This window comes from Monomorium pharaonis, chromosome 8 (genome assembly GCF_013373865.1).
Source record: "Monomorium pharaonis isolate MP-MQ-018 chromosome 8, ASM1337386v2, whole genome shotgun sequence".
In the NCBI taxonomy this organism is placed as follows: Eukaryota; Metazoa; Arthropoda; class Insecta; order Hymenoptera; family Formicidae; genus Monomorium; species Monomorium pharaonis.
This window is the reverse complement of record NC_050474.1, coordinates 21,592,298-21,611,597: the sequence shown is the minus strand read 5'-3', so window position 1 is coordinate 21,611,597 and position 19,300 is coordinate 21,592,298. Positions and strand designations below refer to the sequence as shown.

Genomic DNA, 19,300 nt, shown 5'->3' with positions numbered 1-19,300 from the left:
AAATTATATAAAAAGTCTTGCGAAGCCGACGTGACGTCCCTAGAGCAATAACCAGGAAAATTACTTTGAAGATTCTACAAGGATAAACGATGAGAAAAAAGAGTAGGAGGAGATAACGCTTTTACAAGATTGCACGATCGGTTTTTAACGCGACAAAAGTTCAATTGACAAAGAGCAATATTTTTAAAACGAGAGTCCCACGAGAATCCGAGTCTTAGTTACATTTAAATCCATTTTTTGTTTTAAATTTAAATATTTATGTGGAACTGCGATCTATGCGATCGTATTAATTTAAAGAAAATCTATCAATAATTTCTTTCGTGCTTACATTAATAAAATTAAATCTATTAACAATTTATTTTATATTGTGAGAAGACATAATATAAAGATGTAAATATATAAATATAAATACATATAAATGTAATCGAACTTATCAGTTTAATAATTATTTTTTAAATAAAATTATTAAATCTTGACAATCTCGCAAATATTCAGATTTTTTTTTAATTTTAAAATTTTATTATATATACTGTAAAATTTTATGATACTTAAAATATATTATTTATTAGTTACTTTGTTTTAAGTATATAAAAAATCAAACAGATACATAATCACACTCGTATGAATTGTAATATTATTCCCGATCTAAAACAATATTTTAGTCATAGTACGATAAAAATTTTGTAACAAAAATATCATGTACTCATGTCAAACCATTCTGCGCTCGGAAAAAGTTTCTTTTCATAACTGAACATTTACAACGTGGCTTACGGAAGTTGCCTTGTTAACGTACTTCCGGCAAATAAAAAGAATATTCTTATGCTCTTTCTGCCCGCAACTGCCTCGCTTCGTCGTAATTACTGCAAAGGATGATAAATGACAAATTGCAACCTCGAGCGTATATATCCGTCGAGTCATAAAGGTGAAAAGCGTCCCAGTCGCTCGTTTCCGTCGCTCGGACGAGAAATTCCGAAACACTCGTAACACAACTGGAACATGTACTGTAACGGCGTGACCGAGAAAGAAATATCTTGAACGTTGCAGGCTGGGATCTTAACGAACACGATGAGAAAGAGAGAGAGAGAGAGAGAGAGAGAAAAAGAGAGACAAAACACAGTTACCTGCGAAACGGAACTGCTAGCCCGTCTAGAATCGGCCCAGGCATTCGTTCCATATCCTAGATTGACCTGTGCGCCACCACTTCCGCCCGATCTGACACTTCCCGAGCTCACTTCTCTTTGACGATAAGGCGAGGAACTTCGGTTTCTCGTGCTCCCTGGACACAAGCGCAAATATTTGAATTTATCCGACCGAATTTCGAAATTCTCGCGCGAGAGAGGAATATGTCGCAAAATTTTTGCCGCGATATATTCTTCCCGTGAATATTTATGAGGACACGACGGAACTCACACGAAAGAATCGCAAAATAGAGTCTCGTGTTCTTCTGAACTTACTGACAATATGTATATTTGATAAAAGATACTTCCACTTGTTATCGATTTGCAATTTCTTTTCTGCTACTGGGATGTACTTTCAAATTCTATACGAATTACAATTTATTTCAGATTAGTAAAAATGTATACAGAATATTCCGAATCAAAATATTATAGCAAGAAAAGTTATTGAAAAAATTAAGTAAAATAGTTTGTAGAGATTTTTATTTTAAACAGCAATTTTCTAAGTATAAGGCCTAAAGCTGGTCAATCAGGGATTACTTTTAGACGGTCAAAAAAAGAAAAAATAAAAATAAAAATTTAAATAACTTTTATTTAATTTTTTAAATTACTTTTCTTGCTAATTTGTGATTCGCATTTCGGGACACCTTGCAAACGCACACGCGCGCGCGCACACATACACATACACACACAAAATACACACGTCAATTTTATATAAACTTAACTTAACATTTTCTATAAACAGACCAAACAAAATTATAACATCCAATTTGTTTTCGCCTTTGAACTTTTTATGATTACATCATTTTGACTGGTAGTTTTCGATTCTCTTTGTTTTGGCACGTTCGCAATTAATGAACACTAGATAACTATGTAGTGTTATACGGACAATGGCAAACGGCACGCCAATTAACACTGTTAGTGCGCAATTTAATTTGTATTCTCCATTTGCACGCATCTCGCTCGTTGTAAAGCGACATCCATGCACTGCAAACTCGGGCGATGAGATATCTTTGTCAACAAGCTTTCGCGTAATGCGCGCTGCTTCGCGCGATAAATCCACGCTTTCAATTTATAGAATACGAATCCTACCTGCTAGAGAGATTTCGATTATTACGACGTTTCTCGTTGCGAAATTTATCGGCTATACAACTTCCCTCGCTCGCCGGTGACTCGGTAAACAGGTCAATCTTGTCGTATCGATCTCGGGGAGGATAATCATATGGAAGGCGAGCAAATTTGTGCGATAAAACCGCTAGAAGAGCGATTTAATACATTTTTTGTGCGGCACATTATTGTAATACTTACAAAATCAAAACAATTGCAAAATTATAATGAATTATTCATAATATATTTGCATTTTTGCTGTTTTAGAATATTCAAGGAGAAACTCACGCTTCGCCCGGTTCTGACCGCCCAAGAACACGCACGCAATCCCTCTCGCATCGCAATCGCGCGAAGTGGGTAAGTGGGAATATGTATCAGACGCATATTTCACTCTCGTGACTGACGGTTGTTCGGCGTAGAGCTGTTAACGTTAATAAGTATCGTGTGCACGTGTCGACAAAATCAGGCCAATTTGCACGACCGAAACGTAACCCGCGTGACGTTAATTATCGCTGTAGCGACGAATGCTTCTTATTTGCCTCGCGTTTGTTTTTTTGCGTTTATGTTGCCGCGACCCCCAAGAATATCGCGTCAATAAAAGCCCCTTTTAGCGTGCGGAATTATTAAGTTTACCTTTCTCGTGAGTTTTATCTCATTCAGGGATATTAGTAGCGAATTATCACCGCGAGACATATACATATCTGCATGCGCATATATGTATAAGATTGTGGTAAACCAATTTGCATAGGTCGACTTAGAAGGTTTAATGCCGCCATATCTGTGTGTCGGTTTTCCAACCGCCAATAGCAATTTGGCTCACGATACGCTTAAGTCTAATAAACCGCATACATTTGCCAAAAACATGTTTCGTGATTTATGGCAATCGATATAACTGTTACGATCGAAAGTTGAGTTTCTGCGAGGAGAAAACTAATTTACACATTAAATCAAACCTAAAAGGTGCGAAATTAATCTGACGGGAATTAATAGAAAATTATTTCTCTATTAATTTCATTAAGTCCCATAAAGGCACTATTGAAAGATTGATGCTATTTTGAAGGTACTTTGCGTTTGTCAGGCTTGATTAAATTGCAATGAATTGAACCGTACGGTAAATCAAGGGGAATAGGTATTGACATTGTTTCTTAATGAAAACCTCGAGTTAGAATCGACGTCGAACCGTTGTCAACTTGTCGATATTATTTTACATCCCTTGGCAGACGTTCCTTCCGTTCGTGTGTCGTTTGCTTACGTTACTGCGAATGTGTCTACAGCATCCGCCGCAGGATTTGCAGTGAGAAGTATCAGGTGTGCGATATCGACACGCGCGAGGGTGTATCGCCCGGCGACCAATTTCCATCACTCGAGATATATTATGCGCGTCTCTATCGCACTCGATGCCCCGAACACGAGAGAAACGAATGAAAACTAATCGTCCTCTCCGGAGACTCGACGTCGAGTTGTACGGTAATGAGCGTCAAATTGCCATTACATTCCCTAAGGAGGGAAGATACTTGCTGCTTCGAGGTAAATTCTCAACCTGGAAATGCAGGGACATAAGGAAACGCTTACGTGAAATTTCGCTGGTGAATATTTTATGGCCCGTCTTTATATAGTATATATAAAACAGCTTCGCTTATGATTACTCTACAGGCAGGCAAAAAAATAAATAAAAGCATCGATTATTTTTAATATTTATTTCAATATGCGATATACGAGATAAAATTTGCCAGGGAGTAATTATTATTATTATTTGTATAAAATAAATAATCGCTTCCAGCGACTTCTTGTTAATGGTAGTTTCTTAATAAATAAACGGGCGATTATTTAATTCTGTCATATATGGTTGACATGCCGCGCATGCAGGTATAATGTTATTGGCACAATCTGACCGCGTTTGTGGCAAGCGTTTTCTTTGCACATCGCGTTTCACCGCGACGGGAATATAATTTCACGATCGGATTATATCTGTATTTCGGTATTCAGATGCAGAGCATTGCGGTTTGAATACGTCCAAGGACCACATTTTCGCGGTAGTTTCCGTACGGAAGTTATGCAACATCGTATCGTTATCGGGTTGCGCAATGCGCGCAGGTAAATCTCCAATGATTTCAGTAACTCACGATTATTTGCGTTTTAGTAGAAAAAAGTAATCCATAACTCAAAGCTTCGTTGTTTTCTTTGTAATATCAATCCTGACATTAATCATCAGTAAATGCTAAAATACCTTGGAGGATAAAATTTTAAACAGCTCAATTGGCAGTATCAAATTAAAGATATTCAACAATCTTAAATTCTCACCCTGATCCGCGGAAGCTCTTCTAGGATCTTGCAAACCCAGATTGCCCCTCGGCGCTCGTCTGTCTTGATGCCCTCCGAGACTACCTCTAGGACTTCTATTGATTCCCTCAGGTCCGATGCTTCCTCTGGGACTCCTGTTTTCGTCGTCGATAGCTCCAAGAGAACCTCTCGAGTGTCTGTCGGCGTCGTTCATGCCTATGCTACCGCGTGGTGATCGGTTCGATTGATCGTGCGGTACGATTGATCCTCTCGGGCTTCTGTTGCTGCTCTCCGGGCAGATTGATCCGCGCGGGGATCGATTCGGGTCCGGTGCTATCGATCCTCTGGGTGATCTGGTGGGATCAGGCGCGATGGAACCGCGAGGACTCTGGTTCAGACATTCCGAGGCTATTGAACCGCGTGGAGTCCTGTCCGCGACCTCCATAGGCGTGATACTGCCCCTGGGTGTCCTGTGCAATGTTTCCGGGCAGATCGAGCCGCGCGGACTTCGGTCGAAGTCCAGGTTTGCCATACTGCCACGCGGACTTCTCGTCGCGTCTGGCACCAACGAGTGTCTGGGGCTGCGATTGGCGGCCGCGATCGCGTTGCCGTTCTCTGGTAAGAGGGATACTCTAGAGCCACCGACCGCCACCATGCTGTTCCGTGGACTCCGATTATAGGCCACGTCCGGCACCAAGGAATTCCTCGGGCTGAGTACCGAGTCCGGCACGAGAGAATGACGCGGACTAAGAGAAACGTCCGGCGTCAGGCTGCTCCGCGGTGATCGCACCATATCGGGTACTAGACTATTGCGTGAACTCCTGTTCGGGTCCGGTATTAAGGAACCCCGCGGGCTTCTACAGTAATCGTCGGGTATCAGAGAGTTTCGCGGACTGCGGCTCGCCTCGGGCGCCAGGGAGTTGCGACCGGTACCGTACTGTTCCGGATCCGGCAGGATCCTGCGACAGATTCCTCCCTGAAATAGAGCATCACAGATTTTATAGCATTGCCTCGTATTTACTTTTGCTATTAACGAAAGAAACGGGAAATTGTTAGAACAAAAATCAATTTTCAACTTTAGATGAAGCTTTTGTAAGAGATATTGCACTCTTCTTTCTTCTTTTCTTGTAAAATGTTCAAGAATGATAATTGATTTGCCGTGGTTTTTCTTATAAACTGTTTAATTTTTCCAGTTGTTAATTTAATTGATTTTTCCCATTTTGGAAACATTAAAAATATGTGTTAATATTGCGCTCTCTCTCTCTCTCTTTCTGCAATCTGTCTAGCTTAATTAACATAGAAATTAGGAATAAATTTACACACTTGCATATGCGGAAGCAAAACTGCACTTTCGCAAAACACGCTCGATTGAAGTGAACGTATTTTAATCATATTAGCACTGACCGATAACTTTCGAAACGCATGCCTACGCCGCATCAATCATTCATTAATGAATAACATGTGATAGCAATCTATCTGCCATGAAAATTTCGTGACCTCAAAATTTTATGGACAAACTCATGTGTAACATGTGTGACAAAAAGTTCGTATTCTGTTTCGTCGATGGATGTACGCGGTGCTCATATCGATCGAATACAATGTCAAACACCTGTACAGTCGAGTATCCCTTGAGTAATTGAATATTCCGTGTAACATTGCGTAGCCTAAAGGGAAAAAAAAAACAGAAAAAAAAGAACGAAATCCGCTGCATATTTCAAACTTTCAGAACTTTGTTGACTGAGAATCTCTATTGATTCGAATTATTTTCTACACTCTCTACATGATTGCCAGTATTGTAAAACTGTTTGCCAAATTCAATTGCTTAAATCGTTATTCACGTGATGGTACTAAAAATAATAAATCAGGTCTTTACACACCTTCTTAGGAAATGAGTTTGACATTTACGTTTGACCTCACATATATATATGTCAAAACGGAATAATTGTCAGGGGCAAGAAGTTAGCATTTCATGTTACTGTATATTAAAATAACAATTTGTAGAGCAATTATACTAGAGTTCTGGAGTTGTAAGGGTGTGAGTATACTAACCTCGTCGGGGGAGTCGCTCTCGGTATCCAGAGCGATGTTCGGCACCACGCTACCCCTCGGCGACCGCTGCCTTTCCATCGTTCCGCTGGGGCTTGTTGATGGCAAGATGAGGGGTTTGTCAGTGGCTACGCTCGCTCGTCGACCTCGCATCGTCGAAGATGCTGGCTGGCTCGAGTTTGCCACGTTTGGCGACGCTCGTCGGCGCCGCGACGAAGCGCTTCGATGTAGCATCACGGCGACATCCTCTTACCCCTGCAAACAATGTCTCTTTCGTAACATCGTTTTCGCCAGAAATATTCGCAAAAATTATTAGCGACATTATATAACTTCTGACATTACTTCAGTATTGATAACAAGTAACACACGTTTTAAAACAAATCTAGGACAACAGATAGACATTGAACTAGAGGTAGAATACTGAAGTAACGAAAAAATATAAAGCTAATTATGCTGTTGAACGTGTTTGAATAACTTGTAACTTTTCAATGTAAATTGTATCTCGAAGATATCGCGATTTTTGATTGTAAGAAACGCATTGTACAGTAAAAAGATGCTTCAAGCGATCATATATTACAAATCGTACAATCGCAAAGATATTGCCTTCGTCCCTTAAAGGTTAACGTTGTATATTAGAAGTTCGAAGAAGTAGCAAAACTTTTTAAATTTCTGGTCATTAAAAGGACAAAGGCAATACTACAGAACTACAAACTGAATTGCTTGAAATTACGTTTCTCTCCTGAGACTGCATAAAAAGTTACAGCAAGTCAAAGGTTTATCTCTAGGAAAATATACATTTATATATACACATGAATGTAATTTAACAATAATTATTATCATTTATATATATAACGATTAATATAAAAAAATATTGAGCTTTAATTATTATTTTAAACATTTATTTTAACGTGATTAAAATTACTACTACAATTATAAGCATGTTCAACACACACGTATATGTTCCCAGATAGATAATTAAATACCCAACAGGTTTCATGATTGTTCCAAGAACATTCATTACGTATCTACATAAATAGTTTCTACCCAGAAGATGACCCAGATAAGTGCACAGCTCGGGGTTCGGTACATTATATTGGCCCGCCTAATTCCCCGATCTCCGTAACTGCGACGTGCATTTTGATGCGCCGACAGGAGCATGTCTCTCATCGCACGTAACACCTCTTCCACATAGGCTGCGCATATATTATCGATTCGCGTAGGTCTAAAACGGCTCCGGGAGCGGATTAATTTACGGCAGACATTGTGTGTCGCGAAAGTAAGCAATGCACAGAAAGCCTTTCACGCGAACTCGGTAACACGTGGAAAAGTATTTCGCAATTCACTCCCAAAGTTAAAGAACGTCTCCGCCACAAAAATTGAAATTATATATTCCTATTGAAATGCGTGATAATCGGTTTATATAATTATTTATTGGAAAACTACGTAAAACTGAATAATAACTAGGAAATTGAATATCTGTTTATATCTCGTGTTACATAATTAAATACAAAATATGAAGGCACGGACATGAACGGGATACAGCACGCTCAGAAAATATAACCATCGGCAATATGGATGAATTATCCTGATATTGTTAATTGTTTTGGGCGCGATCAACGTGGCGAATAAAACTCGTTCGTGTTTTATACGATGCCCGGTGAATATACGGTTTGACGGAATCGATAAAGGCTTTATTGGGCAACTTTTATTGACAGAGATAATTTTTTGCCAGAATGCAATAAATAGCGAATGATGCGCTTTTCGAAGCTAAAAGCGGAAATGTGGTGCAATTAAAAACAATTGATTTAACCACAAGAACGTCGCTCATGTATCTTTCTGTGAACGAAGATGTATGAATCGTTTTATTTCTTATTACGCTGCACCATCTTCTCATTTGTCCCTCATGAATTATCTTCGCTTGCAAATGAATCCCTATGGAAATGTTCAGATGTTGATGCATACAATTTGTAGGACGAATTTCAGAATGAATCCGCAACACGTAAATTTTCGAATATTCTTACTGCAGCTTTTAATGTTATTATAATGGTTACTACATAATTGCGATAAAAGAGAATAAAAAAATAATCTGCGCTGTTACAGAGATTCTATTATCTTCTATACGATACTAGTTCTTCAGCAGTGTGTGAAAAATATTTAACGCAAAAGACTTGGCGCTGCTAAAACTTAACACATGTAACATAATTATATTATATTGAGATATTTTAAGCTCTAGCAGGACCAAGCTTTGCGTTAAATATTTTTTTATAACTCACAAAGTGCAACTTTGTGACATCATTACTTTTTTTAGGAAAATTAAAGGTGCCACTTGGAACAGGAAAAATTTTTCCCGTGAAGCGTGAAATTTTTCGCAAAATTTCAAGAATTCGTAAACTGTGGCTCGTTAATTAAAGCAACGAGTGGTGTGAAATTTAGTCATTACGAAAAACTTTTTTTTACGTAGACGTAAGGCATTAATTTCGTTGATATTTCTACTTAATCCTCGCCTCGTTATTCCAAACAGAAGCACGAGTTTCTTGAAGAAAGTTCCGCGGAAACTTTGCAGCGAAATCTTTTCCATGAAAACTTTGGGCTCGCGCGTACGGGTGTCTCGACATTACATCTGCCAACACGTTTTCCTCATCTCCTGAGTAAGCACTCTCCTGGACTGTGCATACACAGATTCTTTATCTAAGTATTACGTTTTTAAGACGTGTGAAATTTTCACATGCACTTGTACCGAGACCACTTTTCTCGCGTAAATGTATGTACATACAAACGTACGAGCTTATCGCGCTCAAAATTTTGACAAAGAACACTTTCGGTATTGAGACATCGAAAATCTGTCGCGAATATAATCGTGAAGCACACGCGACGCAATAGAATTTCAAAGGCGAGGCTTTCATAATACAGTGGCCTCAGAATTGTCGACACTATTACGATCTTGCAAGCTCGATGCGTTTACTGAACTTATGGCGCCGCTCGATAAGGCGCGTTGAAAATATTTCACTGACATTTAACAATCATGACGTGGGCTCATTATTTTATCGCCCACGCGAAAGTCTTTCTATGTTAAGTCAACTTCGCAACTTGTATATCGTCGTGAGATTATCTACGTGATCGACATCGACATTTTCTTCAGCAGATGACTGCGATTACATCGACGATTGAACTACGCGCAAGTTTCAAGAGTAATAAACTAATTAAGGTAAATGCTTGATATTGATTGAGTAACGTGAGTCGCAATTAATAATATTCGATGGTGCACAATATGTCGTTGCAAGTTACAGCGACATTTTGCGATTACACGTGTCACACCCAAATTAATTACCAGCTTAAATACGGCATTGCTTTAATGGACTACGAAATGAACAGACCGACTAAAGGCAACTATTCAATAACGGAATTAGGAGCTTAATTATTCCTGCTTTACAGTTTCAAATTTTGCATGATGTTTTCTGATTCAACAAGACACAATGCTCGTTCAATTCTGTAAAAAGGTTAACATGAAACCAATACAATATTTAAGTATTTTGTATTAAATAAATATCTCTGGAAAAAGAATCGTTCATGATAAATTTAAAATAACAACTACGATATAATATTATTACCATGGTACGACAGTTTTGTAATTATATCTGACAATATGTAGAATAATTAACTCTTTAAATACAGCAATGCGTTAATGGACTGTAAAATAAACTGATAAAACGAGCATCTCTATAAATATTCCATTTTACTAAATATTACAAGCAATTAATCATATGGTAACGGGAAAATGCATCGTGAATACTACATGTAAAAATTACTAGTTTTTATTTCGATAAAAGTATAGATAGTATAAAGTTAAAGAGAACAAAAAAGAGAAAGAGAGAGTAAATGAAAATGAGAGAGAAACTTGAAAGTGTCTGTAGAATGCGAATGGTTGTGTTGCATTCTTTTCAAATTTTTAAGAAATAAGTAAATAAATGTAAATAATAATTTATAGCAAATAAAAAATTACTAAGTCTCATCATAACGAGGCTTAAATAATGTCGTTAGAGAAAAAAGGCTCCGTAGTGTGACGTGCATCAAATTAAAAATAATGAGAAAAAGGAACGAAAGGAAATAAATTAGAATATGGAAAAGTATCGAGGGGGTTGGGCGGCCATTAACTGTTCGCCGTATCGGGATGGCGAGAACAAAGTACTGAAAGTTAATTAATCGGAGCAAGCAGAGAGCAGTCAATTACTCGATGCGATACTTCAGCGGATCGACTCTCCGCCGTAGGCCGCGCCGTATATCACTCGACCGACAAATCGTTTACGGCCACCTAGCACGAACATTCGTACAGTTGTAAACGACTGCGTCGTTCGGCGTCTGAATTACGCGGCGAAGATTAATCCTGCGCGTCCACGACGAGTCGCAGCAGACAATCTGCCTAGATGCTGCGCGTCCATTAGGACGCGTCCATTAGGGCCTAATCTCACAGAACGTAATTACCACGTCGTACCGTCGCGTCTGAAAAGACATATATAAATTATTGGACGGACAAGAAACGGCGTTAACGAAGATGGAGCGCGACGCGAGTTCGTAATAGCGAGCGTTCTCTGATCTCTCCTCGTATTTCTCCTGCGAGACTGAACTTCCGCTCGGCGCGAATTCTTAAGCTGCTGAATGCATAATGCCGGAGTGCGACAATTAGACTTCAAGGTGAAATGCATTCGATGCATATAGAAAAGCTTGTGTATCACGTAGGATGTCCACGTCATTGGGAAGCGAAATATTAAGGGACCGAAAGTTCAAACTGCGATATCTATTATATCGGTATTACAATCTTATTTCTTATTATTTATTATACTATTGGTATTATTCTCATTCTTATCGTTTTATTGAAGTCACAAATTGTTATTTGCGATCTAGTTTATTAGATTGCCACTCCAATTTTGATTCCGATTTTGATCATTAAATATTTCCTATTTCGGAGTCGTCTTTGTCAATCACTTACACCGATAATTAATTTTCGCCGCGCAGGTTAAGAGTCCATCGACCAAACAACGGCATGCAAATAAGATCGATAATGACTAAGATACAGTTTTTTATCTTAGAAACATTTTTAGATAATAAAAACGGATAAATAAAGTACAGTATTATTAGTAGACGTACAATTATATGATATACTTAAAATATTTTGTCGTGGAAGAGTAACTAATTACAAAACGTTATTATTCTTGTGATAAACCCTTCGGACTTAACCAAGCAACCATTTATCAATCACTTTTAGCTGCCGGTATCAGTACTTAAATGAAGGCAATGTAATTAATCACACGCACACCAGTCTATTAAATCTCCTTAATATCCAAATATAACGCGAAAACGTTTATCACGCTCGATTAGCGCCGCGGATAGTCGCTGCGAAAAATTAACTAACTGAATGCTAATTGACGTGCCATTAAGACGAACGATTCCACCAGTCCAATGACAGTCGGGACGGGTTAAGTTTCCTTGGAAAGTTGAAGGGTAGAATCACCACGTTAATCTATGTACGGATCAACAAGCATTCCGACACGCAGCTTTCCTTCACGCTTCGCGCGCTCGCGCCTTTTCTCTTATCATTTTTCCCGCGGGCATCCCGGAGAAACCATTTGTCTTCCGCCGAGGCAAACCGGCAAATGAAACGGGCGAGCTTAACGGCGTGGAATTCATGCCAATCCCGCGGAGTGCGGTGCCGTGCATATACGTACGACCGCGATTCGTTTCAATTTTTATCGTCTACAAAATTATTCCGCACGTATCCCGAAGGGTGGAACACGAATAAGTAAGTTTCTGACGGGTCGAGGATAAATGAGAAACGCGTAGAATAATATTGCGCGGGAGCCACGAGTCGGAAAAGTCAGGGAGAATCTATATCGTAACTCGTAAGTGATGATAGTCCTCAGGACCAGCGCTTACTTGCAGTTCTTGAGCAAACAGATCGTCAACGCTGATTGTTTCAACAAAATCTAGAACTCCTTATTATAAAGTTTTACGTAGACCCTCACACATATTAAGATATTTAGGATTTTGAATATAAATGTGTTTGGATGGAATGAATTTTGTTTCTATATATGATTGAGAAAGACAACTACGCAGAAGAAAGGAACATTTTTGTTTCAAAAATATCTCTGTTTTCAAAATGTAAAATATTAAAGTAAAATCAAATAGCATTAAATAATAATGAGCTTACATAACGAAATTTTGAATGGTTTAATCAAGAAGAATAAATTGACACTGCTCAATAATAGATAATAAAAACCTTGGATAAAAAATTAATATTTTTAAACCAAGCATTGGAATTTTTTACTACTATTATTATCAAAGCAATTATATATAACGCTCTTTTTAGATGACTGTTGAGAGAGAAAATAATTTCTTACATGTATATGAAATAATTATTATTAAATAAAATATGTAGTTTTAATTTGATGCTAATGTTTTGATATCGTTTTTTTTATATTTAATATCACCCATCAAAGTATGTAAAAAACCGACGATGCAGAGAGCCTATAATTCTATTCAGTTTTTTCGCACCGCGATTTTTCTAGAGAAAAGAAGAGCAAAATGAGCGAAGTAAAAATGCAGAGGAAACATAAAAGAATAAAAGCGTGGAAGAACAAATGCTCGACGATTTTACTTTGTTGGGGGCTTTTTTTCCGTATGTCATAAGTGACGACCTAAATGAAAATCCATTTCTAGATAAAATTTTAACGCTGGCTTTCACGTTTGTTTTATCGAGTTTTCGACGAAATTTAGTGAAAAGTTTAAGAAATTCAAATTAACTAGAGAGTTGATTTAAGCGAAGTTATATACGCGTCTTTTATTATTATAACAATTTTAGTTTGACAGCAAAACGAATAGCACGAGTATAAAGAGCGTCTTTTCTTTAATTCTTGTCATTAACATTTAAAGCGCTTTAATTTCTACCTACAAATAGATGATAAAAATACTTCTCTTCAATTGAAACCGAGAATGTGAAATAATGTCAGTTTTTACATTTCATACATTTCTTGATGATATACATATATATATAGTACATATATAAAATTTCTAAGTCGACCTTTTACTCTTTGGCATCTTTACTAGGAAATCACTTTTTCTAGAAAAGTTTTCATGTATATTTGTATAAGCAGTATTTATAATTCATTTAATATTGGCACGACGTAAGAAACTCATGGAAATGGATCTTGTTAAATACTTGGCATTTCTCTTCTGGAATACTTGAAAGAATGTAGTCGGACAGAAGCCGCGTATCATTGGAGACAAACATCAACCGGAAAGGGCTTCTCGATAAAGTTTATTTCTCAGAACTTTAATATCTCACAATAAATGCCGTGCACAATAATGAAGCCGAGTGATCACGTTTTGTTGAAATGTATATAATATAATAAAAATAAAAGAATCAAGAGATCAACGCGCAACATTTTTCGCGCGTGGTGCCGAAAATTTTGCAATATTTATCTCGGAATAACGACTGTTGCATTCCTGTTTTGTCATACGGATTTATCTGTGTTCACTGAGAGTGTCGTAATGAGTATGTGAAAAAAAAAACGTAAATTCTGTTTCTAGAGTTTGCATTGTTCGCATCTAACGCATCAACTCAGACAAAGTGGCTCTTTATTACTTGAATTTCTTCCATTATCTCGCAACGTGGAAACAACATGCGTTGCTAACAAAAATCAGAAGCTCTCATGCCAGAAACAATCTAAAAGAATCAATACCGCCGTGAAAAAAAACGAAATTTTTTATAGCTGTCTATTCAGAGTTAATGCTGCCTGTCAATATCGGAAATCGACGTCACACCAGTGCAATTTTTTCGCTCTTACAGGCGCCTGTAGCAACGGTATGTGTCTGAAACAAAAACGAAATTCCCGATGCTGAGAAAAAGGAAACAAAACGCACGAAAATACATTTTACGGAAATCCAGCAACCCCGGGAAATCCCGAGTCACGTACGAGGAAAAGTTTAACTCATAATTACGCTAATGACTTGTGCATGGTTTTATTTAGACAAGACTTTTAATAATGGTAGATACATATGCTCGTCGCTGACCCGAACTGCATCTAATGATATTATTTCCTCGTAATAAACTGATGTTTATCTTGAAAATTAAAATGAGGAAGAAAGTTTAATGAGAAAGAGGCGGACTCCCTCTTAATCTCTTAATTTCTAAACATTTATTAAAATGTATGTGCATACCTTCTCAAGAGCAAGTATTACAAGATATCTGTGACAAGTTAAGCCTCTATTATAAAAAAATTTTATTCGAGAAGTGTTAGCAGTCGACCATTCCTGAACTCACTTCCGATTCCAGAAAAAAAATTCTATTAATATGACAGAAAAAGAGTTTCCATTTTTTGCCAGCTAGATTAAATGCTGAACGATTGGATTAGTAAACTTAAAGTAAGCCGAGTTGGAAAGCGAAGGAAGGTCCTCTGAGAGCGGAATATCAAGCACTCCAACAAAGTAATCACTTATACATAGTCAGGGAAATACCGCACTGCTTCCTACGATTGATCCTACCGGAAAAGAGTGTTTTCTTAGTGCTTGTGACAAAAAGAATGTGGTCGCCGTCAAAAAGTACGAACCGCACAAGTCGACCAAGAGCTTATTCCTTTTATCTGCCCAAGTGTCGTCCGCTTCGTCTTTTTGTTTTGTCCTCCAGGGTCATCTACCGAGCACATAAATTACTTTTTACCGATCCAAGAAGCAAAATCTAGTAAGAATAACAAGATGGCAATCCATCAGAGTCGCTGTCTCAGCCCTAAAGACTGCGGTCTTGTCTTTTAAGGGTGGCCCCATGCTCCGCTAAATGTCACTGCGTCTTCCCTCGTGACCGTGACGTTATCTTGGTGAAGGAGGCATAATTGAATAGACGGGATACAGGTCTGGCAAGCCAAGGCAAGATGTTGGCAAACACGATTATGTTGATGGTATTCAGATTAAACGGGTAATGTAATGGCATTAACGCCGACCTGTCCCGGCAAGTTGTTTCGTATCGCGCCGAGTTTGTATAACGTGTGCAGATCTCATGGGTCCTACGTTCGAGGATTTACGTTTCGAAGTTTGCGCGCAGTCACATTCCGAACAAAACAATAATTATGAAGCACATAATAGACACGCAATGCATCACCGCTGTTAAATACTCGAGAATCAAATTTAACTTAAATGATTTCCTTAACTTAAATGATATTTTGTAATTTTTAATTTCCATGTGTCTTGAAATTGATTATTTTAACACAAAAAATATAGTTTTGAACAATCTCATCTAATCAACCTACTTCTTTTTTTTTCTTTAAATTGAATCAAATTTAATTTCTTGAGATTTTCAAGTTAAACTCCAACTGTTCAAATTAACATATTAAGGAAGAGCAATAGTAATGTACAGTAACCATAAAAAATACCTTCAATTAGATCTAATTTAATATCAGGAATTAAACGGTGAACGGTAGATGCGAAGACCTGTTCGATAATTAACCAATAATAGGTCGAAAGTTGCGAATCGACGTTACGATAAATCGAGAATCGTGTAAGTGCATCGTGTAAGTGCAGAGAGTGTTAAACGCATAGCACCAATAAATAAACTTCCATTACTGCAACAGTATAGACGGATCTCGATATAATATAACCTGCTGAATCGAAATGGAAAACGAAATCGCGAGGAAAGCTTTATGACGCGATAAAAATCGTACATCTCTCCAAGCGTAACACCTTCAGTTTCACCGTGTACTCTGACGTAAAAATCAGTGACGGTAAATTTCAAAATGCAAATTCGTAAAGATGGCCGCCCACGCGACAATCGCGCACTGACGAGAGAGGAACGGCAAAAGATAAATTAAACGGGACAAAACCTTACCTCTTCTGATATTGCAATCTCGTTATCATATTGATGTGCCGGCCGTAATCCGCCCCCGTTAGCTTCTCCTGGGCGACGCCATTACATTCCATAAAGTCGATTTACTCCCGCAGTAATTTAAAGAAACATTTCAAATTAAGCGCATCGCGCAATCTCCCCGTGTTGGCCCTCGAAATCTGCGTGACGGAAATTCTTGGAAGTAAATTCTTGAGCGGAAGGTTTTCTCTCACCAGTTTACGATGCTCGCGATACTGTAGTACTAAAATCCTTAACAGATACGAGAGCACGAGTCCGCGAACAACAAAACAGTAAAAAATTGCGCCATTTTCTTACTTGTTACTGCTCACAAACTAGATAACATTAACATTATAATATTACGCAATTTTTATCTGTGGATTATAATGATTAAAATTAAGATTATGGCAATTCTTTCAGTATCTTGCATAATATAAGAAATATCTTTAACCATTTACAATTTGAAGAAACGTTTAAAAGTAAGCGCATCACACATTCTCCCTGTTGGTACTCGAAACCTGGGTGATAGAAATCCCGAAAAGAAATTCCTGAACGAACGGTTTCTCTCTCAAGTTTACGATATTCGCGAAACTGTAATAGTAAAATCCCTAACAGATATGAAAGCCCGAGATTGCGAATAACAGACATAAAAGGTTGCACTATCTTCTTACTTCTTGTTCACGGACAAAATAAAAGTGCAGGATATTACGCAATTTACATTATTAAAATAAAGATCAGATGCACTCAACGTTTTACACAATAAAAGAAACATTATTGCAGATAAAATTATTATCGATAAAATTATTATTACAGACAACAGATAAAAATTATTACAGACAATATATGTTATGATAATATATGTCTAAATTCAACTCAGAGAGCGGGTTTTTTTTTCGTGCCGAGTACGTGAAATGTCTCCCTACTTAAAAGAACATGAATAAATGAGTCAGTAGAATGGTTTGAGAAATTTTAATGAATTTTAGTGAAAATATATCTCGGCACTCCGACCCGACTTGTATCCCACGTTCGTAGTCAAACGTAACGTACGACGTAACTTTCGATTGGATCCTCAATTAATGACGAGTACCGTCGTCGTCGGCGCGTGTCCGCAAGCGTTGTTACCAGTTAGCAATTAATTACTCCGCGCCAGCGAAAGGGGATTCAGCCATACGGAGTGCTCCGTTAACGATAATAATTAATCTGGCCATCGATCCGCGCGATTGTTAATTGACGAACTCAACATTTTCGCGAGGCACTTTCGTGCGTTGTCGGGCGCGCGTTTCCTCATTGGTTTATCCATATTTAATGTGTGTGTGACGGAATCTTCGTAGAAATGCGTTCGACAAAATCACGGTGAGAGAAATGTAACGTTCGAACGTAAATATCCTCGGCTGTTCTCCGACTGTTCGATGGACTTTTTGTTGGATTTCCTCGACACTCGTAGAATTCTACGAAACACGTGTCGGTATTCTGTATGATTCTATTTATCGAACTTCTCTTTTCTACCGCACTATGCATGCTGAGAAATTGAGACGAAGTCGTAGACGATTTTTTCTTGAAGAGAAAATCTCTCTCGATGACTAACGTGAAAGAATTAAAAATTACAAAAATTTTAAAGAATTAAACTTTAAGAATGGAAATACGCGGGTTTTGCTTTAACGGTTAATTAAAAAGTGTCAGCGTTGTCAACGGTCATTTATTTTAAAAAACTCCATCAATTATACAGAAATTCTGACATGTACCAGCTGGTTGTTAATTAGGGCGTTACGCGTAAATTATTAAAAAAGATCTAACGAAGATCGCGTCCCCCAGAGTGCACTTATTATAGCATTAATACAAACTGCGTCGGTGTAATTATCAAGCTCGACTACTGTGACGGAGTTAACTCGGCGAACGTGACGGCACATCGGGAATTTTTAAATTTGATTCCTACGTCGGGCAACCGTCAGACATATTTAGAGCCACGTTCATTTTAAATAAAGCGTAACAGCTTTGCTCCGCACTGTAAAAAAGGCGAAAAAGAAAGCATGACTGTATAGCTGTAGATACTTACTGGTTTTTACTACTTTTGCAATTTATTTCGCGGGAGAAAATCGTTACGAAAAGTGTGTTCACTCCGGTAGATAATATCGTAAAACGAAAAGGAGGAATAACCGTCATCGCATTTGCAACAATCGCGACGACAATTTAGCCAACAAGTTTTCGAATGTGTTACCTTTACGCGTCTCAAACGCGTAAATATGAATATTCGTATCAATTATAAATGAAGATCGTCCCCTTTATAACGTTCTCTCATTCACAATTGATACGCTGAGTGATTTCACATTTGGTAGGATTGAATGTATACCGGCACGTTCGTATTTGGCTCTTTCGACGTACGATTTATTTACGTGCGTCTTGCACTCTGCAAACGAGCGTCCGGTTAAAATATACGACTCGGGCTGATTTACACGTATCTCCGCTTTTTATCCCTCCGGGTATTAGCGGCGCTGCCTCCCCTCTCTCTTTCTCTCTCTTTTTTCCTCTCTCCTTTTTTCCTTTCCTTTCCTCGTTGATACGCGACAAATGCCCTCGCTTAATTTCACCGTTTGCAAAGGAGATCCGGCCAACGCGGTGTTACGACTTCAAACGGCGCGGCGTAAGCGGGGATCGATATGACGCAACGAAAATAGAACTTAGCGCAAGGAGAGAGAGACATACCGGTTGCGATGCAACCGTGGGTGTAATGAAGTCCGGTTGAAAAGTATCATCCCTCGCCCGAGCGATAATCATCCCCTAGGACCGTAAAGGCGTTTTACGGGCGGCCGAG

The 19,300-nt window shown here is 38.2% G+C and overlaps 1 protein-coding gene and 1 long non-coding RNA gene across 3 annotated transcripts in view; one reads left to right on the top strand and one right to left on the bottom strand.

Annotated features, from left to right (window-relative positions):
- Positions 1-3,964, top strand: part of LOC118647109 — a 67,342-nt gene extending 63,378 nt beyond the window's left edge. The window contains exon 2 of the long non-coding RNA XR_004964412.1: positions 2,550-3,964. This is a non-coding gene — a long non-coding RNA (uncharacterized LOC118647109). The remainder of the gene's footprint in view (positions 1-2,549) is intronic.
- Positions 1-19,300, bottom strand: part of LOC105833448 — a 43,058-nt gene that overhangs the window by 21,075 nt on the left and 2,683 nt on the right. Inside the window, exons 1-4 of one of the 2 annotated variants that reach the window (XM_036291335.1) lie at positions 14,447-14,471; positions 6,612-6,863; positions 4,584-5,538; positions 1,122-1,276 (exon numbers count right to left, since the gene is read on the bottom strand). In XM_036291335.1, the coding sequence (XP_036147228.1) occupies positions 1,122-1,276; positions 4,584-5,538; positions 6,612-6,842 (1,341 nt within the window). In that variant the 5' untranslated portion in view covers positions 6,843-6,863; positions 14,447-14,471. Of the gene's footprint in view, positions 1-1,121; positions 1,277-4,583; positions 5,539-6,611; positions 6,864-14,446; positions 14,472-19,300 lie in introns of those variants that run through there. The other variant, XM_012675195.3, reaches the window with a different exon arrangement.